The sequence below is a fragment of the Zootoca vivipara genome, chromosome 5 (assembly GCF_965207765.1).
Source record: "Zootoca vivipara chromosome 5, rZooViv2.hap1.1, whole genome shotgun sequence".
In the NCBI taxonomy this organism is placed as follows: Eukaryota; Metazoa; Chordata; class Lepidosauria; order Squamata; family Lacertidae; genus Zootoca; species Zootoca vivipara.
Window position 1 is genome coordinate 40,144,659 of NC_142588.1, and position 13,085 is coordinate 40,157,743.

The 13,085-nt window shown below is 41.5% G+C and overlaps 1 protein-coding gene across 2 annotated transcripts in view; it reads right to left on the minus strand.

The window, feature by feature from the left end:
- The window catches only part of DOCK1 (dedicator of cytokinesis 1), a 370,976-nt gene that overhangs the window by 102,758 nt on the left and 255,133 nt on the right, over nucleotides 1-13,085 (minus strand). For both annotated transcript variants that reach the window (XM_035138566.3, XM_035138565.3), the window contains exon 30: nucleotides 2,428-2,506. In XM_035138566.3, coding sequence (XP_034994457.1) covers nucleotides 2,428-2,506 — 79 coding nt within the window. The remainder of the gene's footprint in view (nucleotides 1-2,427; nucleotides 2,507-13,085) is intronic.

The following is a 13,085-nucleotide window of genomic DNA, read 5'->3' on the forward strand; positions in this document are numbered from 1 at the left end:
CTTCTGGGTTGTTTCTAAGCAAGTTTTTTCTAAGCAAGATGTTTCTTAAAGCCGTGAACAGCTTCAGACTACAACAGTGGATTCCAAAGATTTTTTTTCCATGGACCACTTGAAAATTGCTGAAGGTCTTGGTAGATCACTTAGTGATTTTCCTGCCTGCCGTAATGCACTGTGCTAGATGCTGCATGTTTTTTAATTCTATTTTTTAAAATCTATGCCACAGGCCACCTGCATGAAGCCTGCAGACCATAGTTTGAGAACCCATATAGACTAGGATACCTAAGGGACTGCTTCCTACCATATGAGGCTATCTCTGAATTCATCAGGAGAGGCCCAGTTGCATGGACTGCTACCGTAGTATCTGAGGTTACAATCAGGGAAGGGAAACCTGTGGCCTTCCAGATGTTTTGGTACTGTAACTTATACTAGCACCAGTCAATAGAAACAGTCACAGGTTCCCCTTCCCCATCCTTGCTATATCTAATTTCCTAGGAATACACCCCACTGAGCAGATGTGTACTATGTACTATGAATCTCACAATGTGGGTGAGCCTCCTAAGATAGGGTGTCCTAAGTTAGGTCTCCTAACATTGTTTATTCTGTTTTTAAAATATATAATTGGATGTTACTTGTTTATAAAGCGTTGGATGGATTTTTATCTTGAACAATGATTGCTTTACATACTGCTTACATGCCATAATGGTTCAGAATTGGTTTACGGGCATAAAATCAAGTCTAAAATCAATATAATAACAATAAAGCACAACAAAGCATCTGCATTAAAAATGTGCATATTTAAAATGTGCAACAAAACAAACCCACTAAAACAAACACAACTATTAAACAGGTAAAACAATCAATTAAATAGTTGGATCAAAAAGTTCAAGTTCAGGTGAATGGTTGCCTGAACAGGTGCTTCTTCAAGAGCCAGCAGAATGCCAGTGCAGGGAATGCCTTCTCTATCAGCAGGGAAGGCATTCCACAATACTGGTGCCACCAGTGAAAAAGCCCACAACTGTGCTAACCACAAGCCAAAAATTATCAGGTTGCAACAAAACTAACCGGTTCCCATTTGCTAATCTTTATGCCCTTAATGGGCAATGGAGGGCAGTATGTTTTTGTTTTTTTCAGGTAGCCAGAGCCAACTATGTCAGTAGCAGGATGCAGGTGGCACTGTGGTTTAAACCACAGAGCCTAGGGCTTGCCAATCGGAAGGTCGGCAGTTCGAATCCCTGTGACGGGGTGAGCTCCCGTTGCTCGGTCCCAGCTCCTGCCCACCTAGCAGTTTGAAAGCACGTCAAAGTGCAAGTAGATAAATAGGTACCGCTACAGCAGGAAGGTAAACGGCGTTTCTGTGTGCTGTTCTGGTTCACCAGAAGCGGCTTTGTCATGCTGGCCACATGACCTGGAAGCTGTACGCTGGCTCCCTCAGCCAATAATGTGAGATGAGCGCCGCTGCAAATGGTCAGGGGTTCCTTTACCTTTACTATGTCAGTAGCAGGACCGTAAAACTGTCTCAGTGGCTAATAGGCAGTCAGTGCAGATCCCTTAGCTAGTCTATGTGACCAATAAGGAACACCACTCACCTGGATAGGCTGTGGTGCTCTGCCCCAACTGCAGCTTCTGGACCAGCTGCAAGGGGAGGAAGCCTCACATAGAGAGCATTATGATAGTCCAACATGAGGTTTGGCAAAATTATCCCTGCCCAGGAAAGGGAGCAGTTGGCATACCAGCTGAAGCTGGTGACAAGTGCTTTTTTGCCACAGAGGCCTCCTGGGCATCCATGGACAAAGATGGTTGCAAGAGCTGCAAACCGGTTCCTTGAGTGTGAGTTCAACCCCCATCCCAAACAGACAAATCCCCTAATTCTCAGTCCTGGGATCAACTTATCTACAGTGTTAGTGTCTTAGCAGGATTCAGCTACAGCCCATCGTAATAACTAGTAAGTGGTTTCCAAACTTTGGAACATTCTGCCCTGGGAAATCCATTTGGCTTTCTACCTGATGGTGTTTTCTCCCAAGAAGAATATCTTCCAGTTCCAGCAAGCCTTTGGCTTAGTTGATTTTTAATTATTGTTCTAGCCCTCCAAGCTTTCTCCCTCACAGTGTGCTTGTCACCAGCTACCAGTCTAGATTGTGTGTGTGTGTGTGTGTGTGTGTGTGTGTGTAATTTTGACTTGTTTTTGAATTTTGATCTTGTCTGAGCTGCCCCAAGTGCCTCATACTGAGGCACAAACGCAGGACGTAGACAATTTTTAAAAATAAAGTAAAATGCTCTCCAAGATGACACAATGAGTGAGGAAGTATGGATGCAACTCACAGGGATACTTCAAATGCCTTTTTTAATGACTGCAAAATGTGTGGAAAGGATGCATACACACACACACACATACAAAAAATAATAATGGAGACAATATTCATGTCTTACCTGCAGCTCAAAGTTGGTTTGATCAAGAAATTTCTTGTTTAGCATATCTGCATACTGATTAATTGCTCGCAGGAAGACTCTGAAAGATCAAGAGAAAATTACATAATTACACACTTAAGACTTTGGCACCTTTGTAAGTTTGGCATCCAAATTACATATAAATCCAAGACTGTCTGGAAAGTAGAATTTGCTGCAGTTATTAGGAAAGCAGTTAAAACTTACCACTGTTAAATATGCAGAATTATATGCAGATGCTCTCAAAATTAATCAAGGAAATTAGCATATGTAGAATAAAAGAAATAGAAGCAATCCTTTGGAAAAAAATATTCACTTCTATTTAATATCATGATATCATAAAAAGATAATTAACAATTCAATTTACTGATAAGCAAAAATTAATTGCTTTTCAGAGTCACCTGTACTAATATTATTGGTTTAGAATTAAACTCTTTACTTAAGTAGAATCAACAGCTGGTGAACAATGGTTTGAACTTCTACTTATATATTAGTACATTACAAAGAGAAGAAACATAGTTTACACTGGGTACAAACAAAACATCCCTTAACAGGTATTATATACAAAACTCTACATTCTTGCAAAGAGTAAACCAATCTTCAGTGCCCAGATCTTTGCTTTCCAGGCAAATGTTTCAGCAGCAAATTGTTTAAATGGTGTTATTAGGATGTCGACTAATGACTTGGTAAACTGGCATGTCCTTGGAATAGGCTGCAGACACTGTAGGTTTGTGTCATTATCTCTGAAAGCATGGCAATAACAAAGGTCAGACTCTTTCTAAACTACCTCTCTCTTTTTGCACAATAGTTATCTGCAGAAAGAGTGACTCACATTAGGACACAGATAATAAACTTAATTACTCCTAATACATTTCAGTATCCTGCAATAAAAAGAGTCTGGAAACTGAGGACATATGGCATTTTGACAGGTCCTTTACAAAAAAAGTCAAGGATCACTAGGTGAGTTAAGGACAAACGCACAATATAAACTTGTATCTGTGTTCCTTTTTGCTCTGGATTCTTCCTTAGGATAAACGTCTATGTCCTCTGCTACCTCAGACACTTTACAGACAGGACCCAATATTTGATATTTGCTCATATATATATTTATTGCCCATGGATTGCTGCTATAACAAAAATATGTATTTTATTTTTAAATAAAGTCTCAGTCTCACTTTTCAAATGCACATAATTCCACATGCACAATCCTGTTTTGCAAAAGCAAACAGGGAAAACAAATACACATTTATCGGTATGTTGGTATGTTCTGAAAATTGTTTACCAAGTTAAACTATTGGCTTATCTGCCTAGTATTTGTACTCTAACCAGCCATAGGAGAAACAGAGGATGTTGCCTGCAGTTATTTTAGGCCTCTCTTGTGAGGAAGCTACAACACTGTGAATGGTACAGAGATGCAGCAAGAAGGGCAACAGCTCCAACAGTAGAAAGACCCTCAAAAGGTAAGGGAGCCAGGTGTGTTAAGTTCCTGTGTAAATTCAACATCAGGGAGAAAAGAAACAGTATCAAATCCTCTTTCTACACCATTAAAATAACCCAGTTACTGCCTACGCAGCCGGTATTTAGACACCAGGTTTCATTCAACCTGTCTGCTTTCTTAAGTCATTGGGCAGTGGGGTTAGTATTTGAGATTTGTTTCAAGTACTGTTTCTATTGTGATTGTCTCATTATTTCTGTCTTCTGGGAATTTTACTGGGAATTATTACTGTTCGAAAGTCCAGAGGTCTATGGATGTGAGGCGGGATATGAATAGACTAAACCAGGCATCCCCAAACATGGCCCTTCAGATGTTTGGGGACTACAATTCCCATCATCCCTGACCACTGGTCCTGTTAGCTAGGGATGATTGGACTAAACCAATAAATCGGCATGGTACTGCAAGAAACCTCAAGCCAAAATGGCAGGTGATGTGTCTTCATGTGTGTTGTTGCCAAGTTCTACCCTACCCCCCACTTTATGAGTGTAAAAAGCTTACACCATTATCCCAAAGGAACAAGATTTCCTCAACTGGATTCTCTCAGTTTCCCCCCACAGAATTCAGATAATTAGACAAGAGGGTAAAAGTACTGATACAAGTGGACAGAGAAATTGACAAGGAGCTGCAATTTACCTATGAATTTGCTGTAAAAAAGTTGGACATAACTCTTTAATTAACTACTTTTTTTGGAGAAAGTCATCTGAAGAACTAGTCAAACAGAGGTGACAAATACTAAGCTCTAGGGCTAATTGACAGATTAAACAGTCATTGGATCCAGATGGCATACACCAGAGCATTTGTATTCAAATTTGAAATAGTTAGCACTTTAACAAGCATTTACAACTTGACACTATGATCGGCTTCTTTACCAGAAGCCAATTTAGAAAAAGGAATAAGAAATAAACAGAAAATTAAAGGCAAGTTAGCCTAACAGCTGTCCTGTCCAAGGTAAACTGAAAAGTGCTGATATTCGAATTCTTAGCCATATAGAACAGACTTCCCAACCTAGTGGGGGCTGTTGTAGACTACAGCTCCCATCATCTCTGACTATAGATTTTATTAACCGAGGCCAGTTGGAGCGGAAGTTCAGCAACATCTGAAAGGCACCAATTGGGGAAGGGCTAATATAGAAGGTGAAAATATTGTTGAGGAAGAATCACCATGGATTCTTAAAAGAAGAAAAAAATAATGCATTACCTTTTTTCTTTTTCTTTTTACTATTCTTGCAGTGTTTCAAGAAACACAGAGATAAGAGTAATGCAGAAAACATGTAATACTTGCACTTAATTTTTTTCAAAAATGTTCTTCGCCTTAGGCTCCGATGTAAACTTAGGGGACGTGGGTGGTGCTGTGATCTAAACTACTGAGCCTCTTGGGCTTGCCAATCGGAAAGTTGGCAGTTCGAATTTCTGCGACGGGGTGAGCTCCCATTGCTCTGTCCCAACTTCTGCCAACCTAGCAGTTCGAAAGTATGTCAGCACAAGCTAATAGGTACCGCTACAGCGGAAAGGTAAATGGCATTTCTGTGTGCCAGTGGTGGTTTAGTCATGCTGGCCACATGACCCGGAAGCTGTCTGTGGAAAAACGCCGGCTCCCTCGGCCAGTAAAGCGAGATGAGCGCCGCAACCCCAGAGTTGTCTGTGACTGGACCTAATGGTGAGGGGTACCTTTACCTTTACCTATGTAAACTTAACAGTTAAAGCGTAAGAAGAAAGTGAAGCACAGTGGTAAGTAGAAGTGGTTAGTGATATTTAAATGAGGTAAAGTAGTGGTAGCCAACATAGAATACTCCAGGTTATTGGGCCATGGTTTGGCGTAGTGTTATGTAATACTACAAAGAACAAACCTTGGTTGCAGCTAATGGTCTATTTATAGCAAAACCATAGTGTGGTAACAAGAAGACTGGGGAGCAGGTGAAGCTGCCATAATTTTTACTGTGAGTATCCACATGATCACATACACTTCCTTAGTTTGTCTAACTGTTATGCAAAAAAAAGTAATGGTTACTAATCACTTTTTTAAAAATAAAGCCATGGTTATGTGGGATTATACCTAAAAATAATGTTGCTATATGACGTTCTAGAGAGATTCTGCACAATGCTGGAATTTTTTATTTTATTTTTTACAATTTGGAATTGCCTTTAAAACTACAGTTTTATAATGATTTAATCCCAGTGCTTACAAATAAGACTGACACATTTATGCATTGACTGGCAGACAAAACAGCAACAGAAGGAGATACATTAGGCTGTAATTTATTACACTTAACTGGGTGACTCAACAATATGCTGTTCAGCAGCACTATTTAGACACGAAACACTAAGAATTAGAACATTAAACGCCTTCATAATATGTACTCTGTTATTTTCAAGAGAGCACATGATTGGATGCTAGAACTACTGTAATTTATTTAAAATATGTGTACATCACTTTATATTGTTATTGGCTTCCCAGGGAGCTTAGAAGAAAATACTGAATGCAAGTTTGGGAGGGCGGTCTCAACTCCAATAAGATCCAAGGCCAGCTACACATCCTCATGCGACCATCAGCATTGGAGAGCCTGAATAAAATGTTCATGCTCCAGTGTAGGTATTCACATTTTATTATTCTTACCTTAACAAAACAGGCTTGTATGGATGTGATGAGCCTGGTACAATGAGAAGTCAGGAGTTGCTGACCACAGTCCCATGTGCTGGAAATTATAACTGTGGTCCCTCTAGAACAGGCATCCCCAAACTTCGGCCCTCCAGATGTTTTGGACTACAATTCCCACCATCCCTGACCACTGGTCCAGTTAGCTAGGGATCATGGGAGTTGTAGGCCAAAACATCTGGAGGGCCACAGTTTGGGGATGCCTGCTCTAGAAAGAGACTTCCAGGTCTGACCTAGTTTCACCCACCCTCCCAGGTGGGAAGGACTATACAGTATAGGACTTTCTTTTGCAGATGAGGGAGCTGCTGCCCAAGAGAGGAAAAGAGCTACTCCAAAGAAATTCAAATCTCCAGAGCCTGATAAACTGCACTCAAGAGTACTAAAGGAGCTTGCAGATATAATCTCAGAGCCTCTCTCTCTAATCTTTGAAAATTCTTGAAGAACAGGTGCGGTCCACATCTTTTATTTAAAAAGGGGGGGGGGAGAGATCCAGGTAAGTACCGACCAATCGGCTTGACATTGATACCAGGAACAGATAATTCAACAGTCAGTCTACGAGCACTTTGAAAAGGATGCTGTGATTAGTAACATCTAGAATGGGTTTCTCAAAAACAAGTCATGCCAGATGAATCTCATTGGGGGGGGAGAAATACAGTGATAAGCTTGGTGGACCAGGGGAATGAAATAAATTATAATAATATTTATTATTTCCAAGTCACCTTCAAAGGTAGCCCCACATAGCGTGCACTGCAGTAGTTGGTATTCCAGATTACCATAACAGATTGGAGAACTGAGTCAAAACTAACAAAACAAATTTCAGTAGAGTCAAACGTAAGGTCCTACACTTAGGCAGGACGAACCAGCAGCACAAATATGAGATGGGGGACACCTGGCTTCCCAGCAGTACTTGTGAAAAGGATCTAGGATAGGGGTCAGCAAACTTTTCTACCAGCAGGACGGCTCACTGTCGCTTGAATCTTCTGGTGGGCTGGACCACCCACACCCACACATGGACACACACACTGGTGGAGGGGGGCTTCTCTCTCTCCCCCAGCCCAGCCCCCCTCCTTTCCTACCTCCTCTGGCGGTGGTTGGGAGCCAGCGGTGGTGGCAGTGACTCTCGTTTCTGGGAGAGCTTTCCCAGGCGCCAGGCCAGTAGGCGTGCCAAGCTCCAGCCGAAGCCCTGCGACAGGCCCGCTGGCCTCTCCGTCCCTGGCCACAACACTGGCCAATTCAAAGTCTCACTGCCCGCACACGGAGGAAACCTGGCACAGAATCAGATTGTCCAGTGCCGCCGCCCGCCCAGAGGTGTCCGCGGCTTTGGATTGGCTGTGGGAACTTCTGCAGCCAATCCGAAGCCGCACCAGGTTTCCTCAGCGCAAGGGTGGCGAGGCTTCAGATTGGCCAGCGTTGCTGCCTGCCCAGAGGCGTCTGCAGCTTCGGATTGGCTGCGGGAGCTTCCTGGAGCCAATCCAAAGCCACCCGCGTGCCCGTCACGGACGTCAGTTGCCCGCTGGTTTTGCGCGGGGACTGATCATGCGGATGGCAGGGTCCTCGGGCCAGATTAAAGAGCTCCTTGGGCCTTATCCACCCCACCAGCCTTAGTTTGCTGACCCCTGATCTAGGACCTTAGCAGACCACAACCTTAACATGAGTCAACAGTGTGATGCAGCTGCAAAATAAACCCTAATGCTATTCTAGGCCGAATCAACAGTATAATGTCCAGATCAAGGGAGGGAATAGTACTTGGTCAGACTACGCTTGGAGTACTGTGTCCAGTTCTGGGTGCCACAATTTAAGAAGGATATTGACAAGCTGGAATGTGTGCAGAGGAGGGTGACCAGGATGATGAAGGGTCTGGAAACCAAGCATTGGAGAGTGTTGAGTATGTTTAGCCTGGAAAAGAGGAGACTGAGAGGAGACATAATGGCCATGTTCAAATATCTAAAGGGCTGTCAACATGGGAGATGGAGCAAGCTTGTTTTCTTCTGCTCTGGAGGTTAGGACTCGAACAAATGGATTCAAGTTACAAGAAAGGAGACTATGACTAAACATCAGGAAGAACTTTTGGATGTTAAGTGCTGTTCAGCAGTGGAATGTACTCCCCCGGGAGGTGATGGGCTTTCCATCAGAGCTTTTAAAGCAGAGGCTGGATGGCCATCTGTCATGGATGCTTTAGTTGAGATTCCTGCATTGCAGGGGGTTGGACTAGATGACCCTCAGAGTCTCTCCCAATTCTATGATTCTATATCAGTTTTTATCCTCTGTTCCTATTACTTTTGTTATTCTTTGTTAGGCACTAACATTTAAACCATTATCCAGTGCCCAGAGGAGCAAATCTGTCTTAATATACAAAAAACCAGATGGAGAAATGGATAGGAATATAAAGTATAAAACAGTGTTTTCTTGTCCTTCTCCAAGGGTGTAATAGAAAATAGCAATATAGTTGTAGAATCTGTTCTGTTTTGTTGGTCTGAGAGTACTTGTGCTGCTGACATTGCTGTAAATGGATCGCTAATGCCAGGAAAGAGAAAAACCTTTACTGAAGCTTTAGGTAATCTTCCTTTTGAGCCACACAATAGCTGCCACATTTTAAAGAGAGATATAAGAACTTTTCAGAGAGTGAGAGGAGGGAGCCATTGAAGGGATCCTGTACAACACAAACTGCATTGGCAGAAGGTGGGAGGAAGAAAACTCTTAAGTCCTAATTCATTAGTGATATTGGCCTATACTTTTTTCTCAGTACCAAACATTTGTGATAAAATACGGATTTTATTTCATTTGCACACAAAAAACAAGTTGCCTGATGTGCTCATTAAGATTTGATAGCGGAAAAGACACACTCTGCTAAGATCAGCTGCAGTGCTAACCGGTAGGCTAAGTACGGTAGTTCCACAAAGCCCTGCTGCCTTCAAGCTCACGAGGAGACCCTCCCTGGAGTCCAAATCAGTCCTCTTCAGGCAATGAGGTGGGTCTCCTTGGAAGCCATTATTAGAACTCTCCAGGGTGCTCCCCATTATACATGATTCTGTACACTGGTACCTCGGTTTATGAACACAATTGGTTCTGGAAGTCTGTTTATAAACTGAAGCGTTCATAAACTGAAGCAAACTTTCCCATTGAAAGTAATGGTAAATTAATCCATTCCAGATGGGTCCGCGACGTTCGTAAACCAAAAATTCATAAACCGAGGTTCCACTGTATATGTGTGTGGAGCCCTGGAACAGAACCCCTGTGTAAAGGGGGAGGCACCTGTTTTTGTTTCAGTCATCTTTGCTATGGAGCAATGGCCACACTGTATTTTTGCCTTTTTCCTGGAGGACCCTCATTTAAAGCATGAAAGCAAATGAATTTGCTACTTTGTCATTTTCTCTCTCTCTTCCCTGTCTTAAATTCAAGCAATACACTGCAGCTTCCATAAATTTATGTGATGTTTCCTGCAAAGATCCCTAGTTATCCATGTAGAAGGAATGAGTGTATATGTTAAAAACAGAAATCGCTCCCTAACATCCTAGATACAGTTACTAGATCTGGCTGCTAGGAAGGCATGAAGATCACTTGAAGAAACCTGTATAGCTGCAAAGTATAACCTACATTCAGCCCTCAGGAAAACTTGTTTACTATGACAAGATTTGAAAACCAAGATGTTAACAAGTACGCACATCAGCCTGGTATATAGTAAAATAACCTTGCCTTGCCTTGCCCCTTTCTTCTTCTAGCTGGTTATGTCAGACAAGATCAGAGTATCTACAACATATGGTGCTCAAGTCATGCGCACAGAAGAAAATATTTTTAATAAACATATTTCTAAGCTGAATTTTTGTTGTATTTGCTCCCCTCCTAAAAAAAAGTAACTTCATACATTTCCCAAGATTAACTCATCTACTTTCCATAGAACAAATAATTTACATAATTTCCCCTTCGCATTTTAAAGCAACCCTATAAATAGAAATTGCTGCTATGATAACCTCAAGACATTTGAGAGTTCTTATATTAAACAGTCGTGTCAGCTTATGAAGAATGGAAAATAGTACAGTAGGTATGTACAGGCACTCGTTTTAACCAAGAACATAGATATAGCTTCTCAAATTAACAACTAGGCCCAGTTCATTCAAAGATACAGTTTACAATACATCCCAGACAAAGGCTAAGAACTAAAAGGGCAAAAATAAGAATCCATTTTTCAGGATATGCCAATTAATTTAACTGTTTTTAAACACACAAGTTCAAAGCAATTTTTAGAAAAGCTCTGCAGTGACACGTCTGCATTTTCACTCCAAAATAAAAGGTGACTGCCTGACCCTCCGGTTAAAGGTAATGTAGAAGCTCTTGTAGGAAATGATAGCCCTGCGCAACAACACAAAGGATTGAGAAAGCGCAGTATAGGATGTGCCTTAGGATTTTCAATTCAGTATTCTTCTGATAACATAAAATTGCAGTGGTGTCACTGATATAATGAAATGTGCACGATTTGTTTAAATACCGTAATTTATTTGGGGGACAGGTTTTTTTTTACACTATCAAGGTTATTACCTCATAAGGTAGTGCACATGCAAAAGGTTCTAGGTTCAAAACCCAGGCAAGACTAGGAAAAATCACAGCCATGGCTTACTTTCTGACTACGTATTTAAAAAGGGGAAACACGGTAGAAGGATATATGCTTATCTTTTGGGACTCCTGATGTCTCTTTAAGTAATCAGTGAGGATTATACATTTGCCCTGAAGTACCACATTAAATGAGTTTCAAAGAATCTCACAATCCCTATTAATTTTAAAATAGGCTGATATGTCTTACAATAATTCCCCAGTAATCAATCTGTTTTGTAGACTAGACCAGTGGTCCTCAACCTTGGGCCTCCAGCTGTTTTGAGACTACAATTCCCATCATCCCTGACCACTGGTCCTACTAGCTAGGGATCATGGGAGTTGTAGGCCAAAAACATCTGGAGGCCCAAGGTTGAGGACCACTGGACTAGACTGTTGAGCTTCTTCTAGTAGAGCTCTTTCATGCCCATTTTCATAGAAAGGACATTGAATGTTGGGCCATACACTCTTTATACAATTATTGAATCTATCAGGGATTGGGTAGCATTGCTAAAATCAAATCATTGTCTGGAAACACGGAAGAAAAACAAGTCTACCTGTGGCTTTAATCATCTTGGTTTACAAGGTTGAGGTTGCCCCCAGTTATTCACTGGTCATCACCAGGCTCCTTGAGAAGTTTTAAGTGTCAGCTAGAAACTAGTGGGAGTTTGATTGAAGTGTTGTTAATGGATAACCTTGCACCTCACCTCTCACAAACAGAAATCATTTGGGTAAAACCCAAAATCAGACGGGGTAAAAAGAAAAGTTATAGTAGCATAGACAGTTCACACACTTTGGAAGAACCTACTACTTTATGCTTATTTAAAGCAGATGTATTTCAAAATAAGAGTTGATCGATTGTCCCAGTATCTCTCCTAGAGCACAGCTACATCTATGTATTATTGCAATAATGGCTTAGTGATTCTAGATTTCTTAATTAACTATCCAGGGTGCAACAGTTTATGAAAATAAACTTAAACCCCCTATTCACAGTGGTCTAACACAAAAGTAATTTCATAGTACAGTGGTACCTCTGGTTAAGAACTTAATTCGTTCCGGAGGTCCGTTCTTAACCTGAACCACCACTTTAGCTAATGGGGCCTCCTGTGCTGCCAGAGCACGATTTCTGTTCTCATCTTGAAGCAAAGTTCTTAACCAGAGGTACTATTTCTGGGTTAGCGGAGTCTGTAACCTGAAGCGTTTGTAACCCAAGGTACCACTGTACCTGAATTAGAGTTTCAGGAGTCATGAAATATAATTTCTGCACCTGGACCTGAGCTGACTCAAAAAATGTTTCCTCGAATCCATCTACCCCTGGAAGATACTCTTCTTAATGAAGACGTCTCTCTTCCTCCTGCTCAAAGAAAGTACCAATGATCAGAATGGTAGAACAGGACCATATCACCAATTTTTTTGGGGGGGGGGGCGGTGTTCTCCAGAAAGATAATCCCTTGATGGCCTGTCTTCTTCAAAAAGGAAAGGAAAGGAAATAATAGAGTTGTAAAGGACGCTGGCTTTATCCCTTTCCCCTTGAATGCTGATACATCAAAAGGATTTCCTTTTTTAAAGGGAATATTTCATAAACAGAATGTTGATTAAGTTTAGGATGGTATTTAAAACAGGTATATGGCAAATAATAAAGAGGGTACATATTACCTTTTGGCACTAGAGCCAATCAAGTCAGTAGTCTGACAAAGGTGTCATGGTACTGGAATAAGGAAAGTAACAGCTTCTATTACAGACAATCCTCATTTTTCATGAGGGCCATGTTCCAGACCCCCATGCGCATCACCAGAGCAACAGTAAGCCTCTTCCTTCCTTTCATGACGTCTTTATGTTTTGGGCCACTTTCAGGTTCAGCACCGGGCACGTGTGTGTGATTGTGCATCATTTGGATGAGCCTAAATTGCCT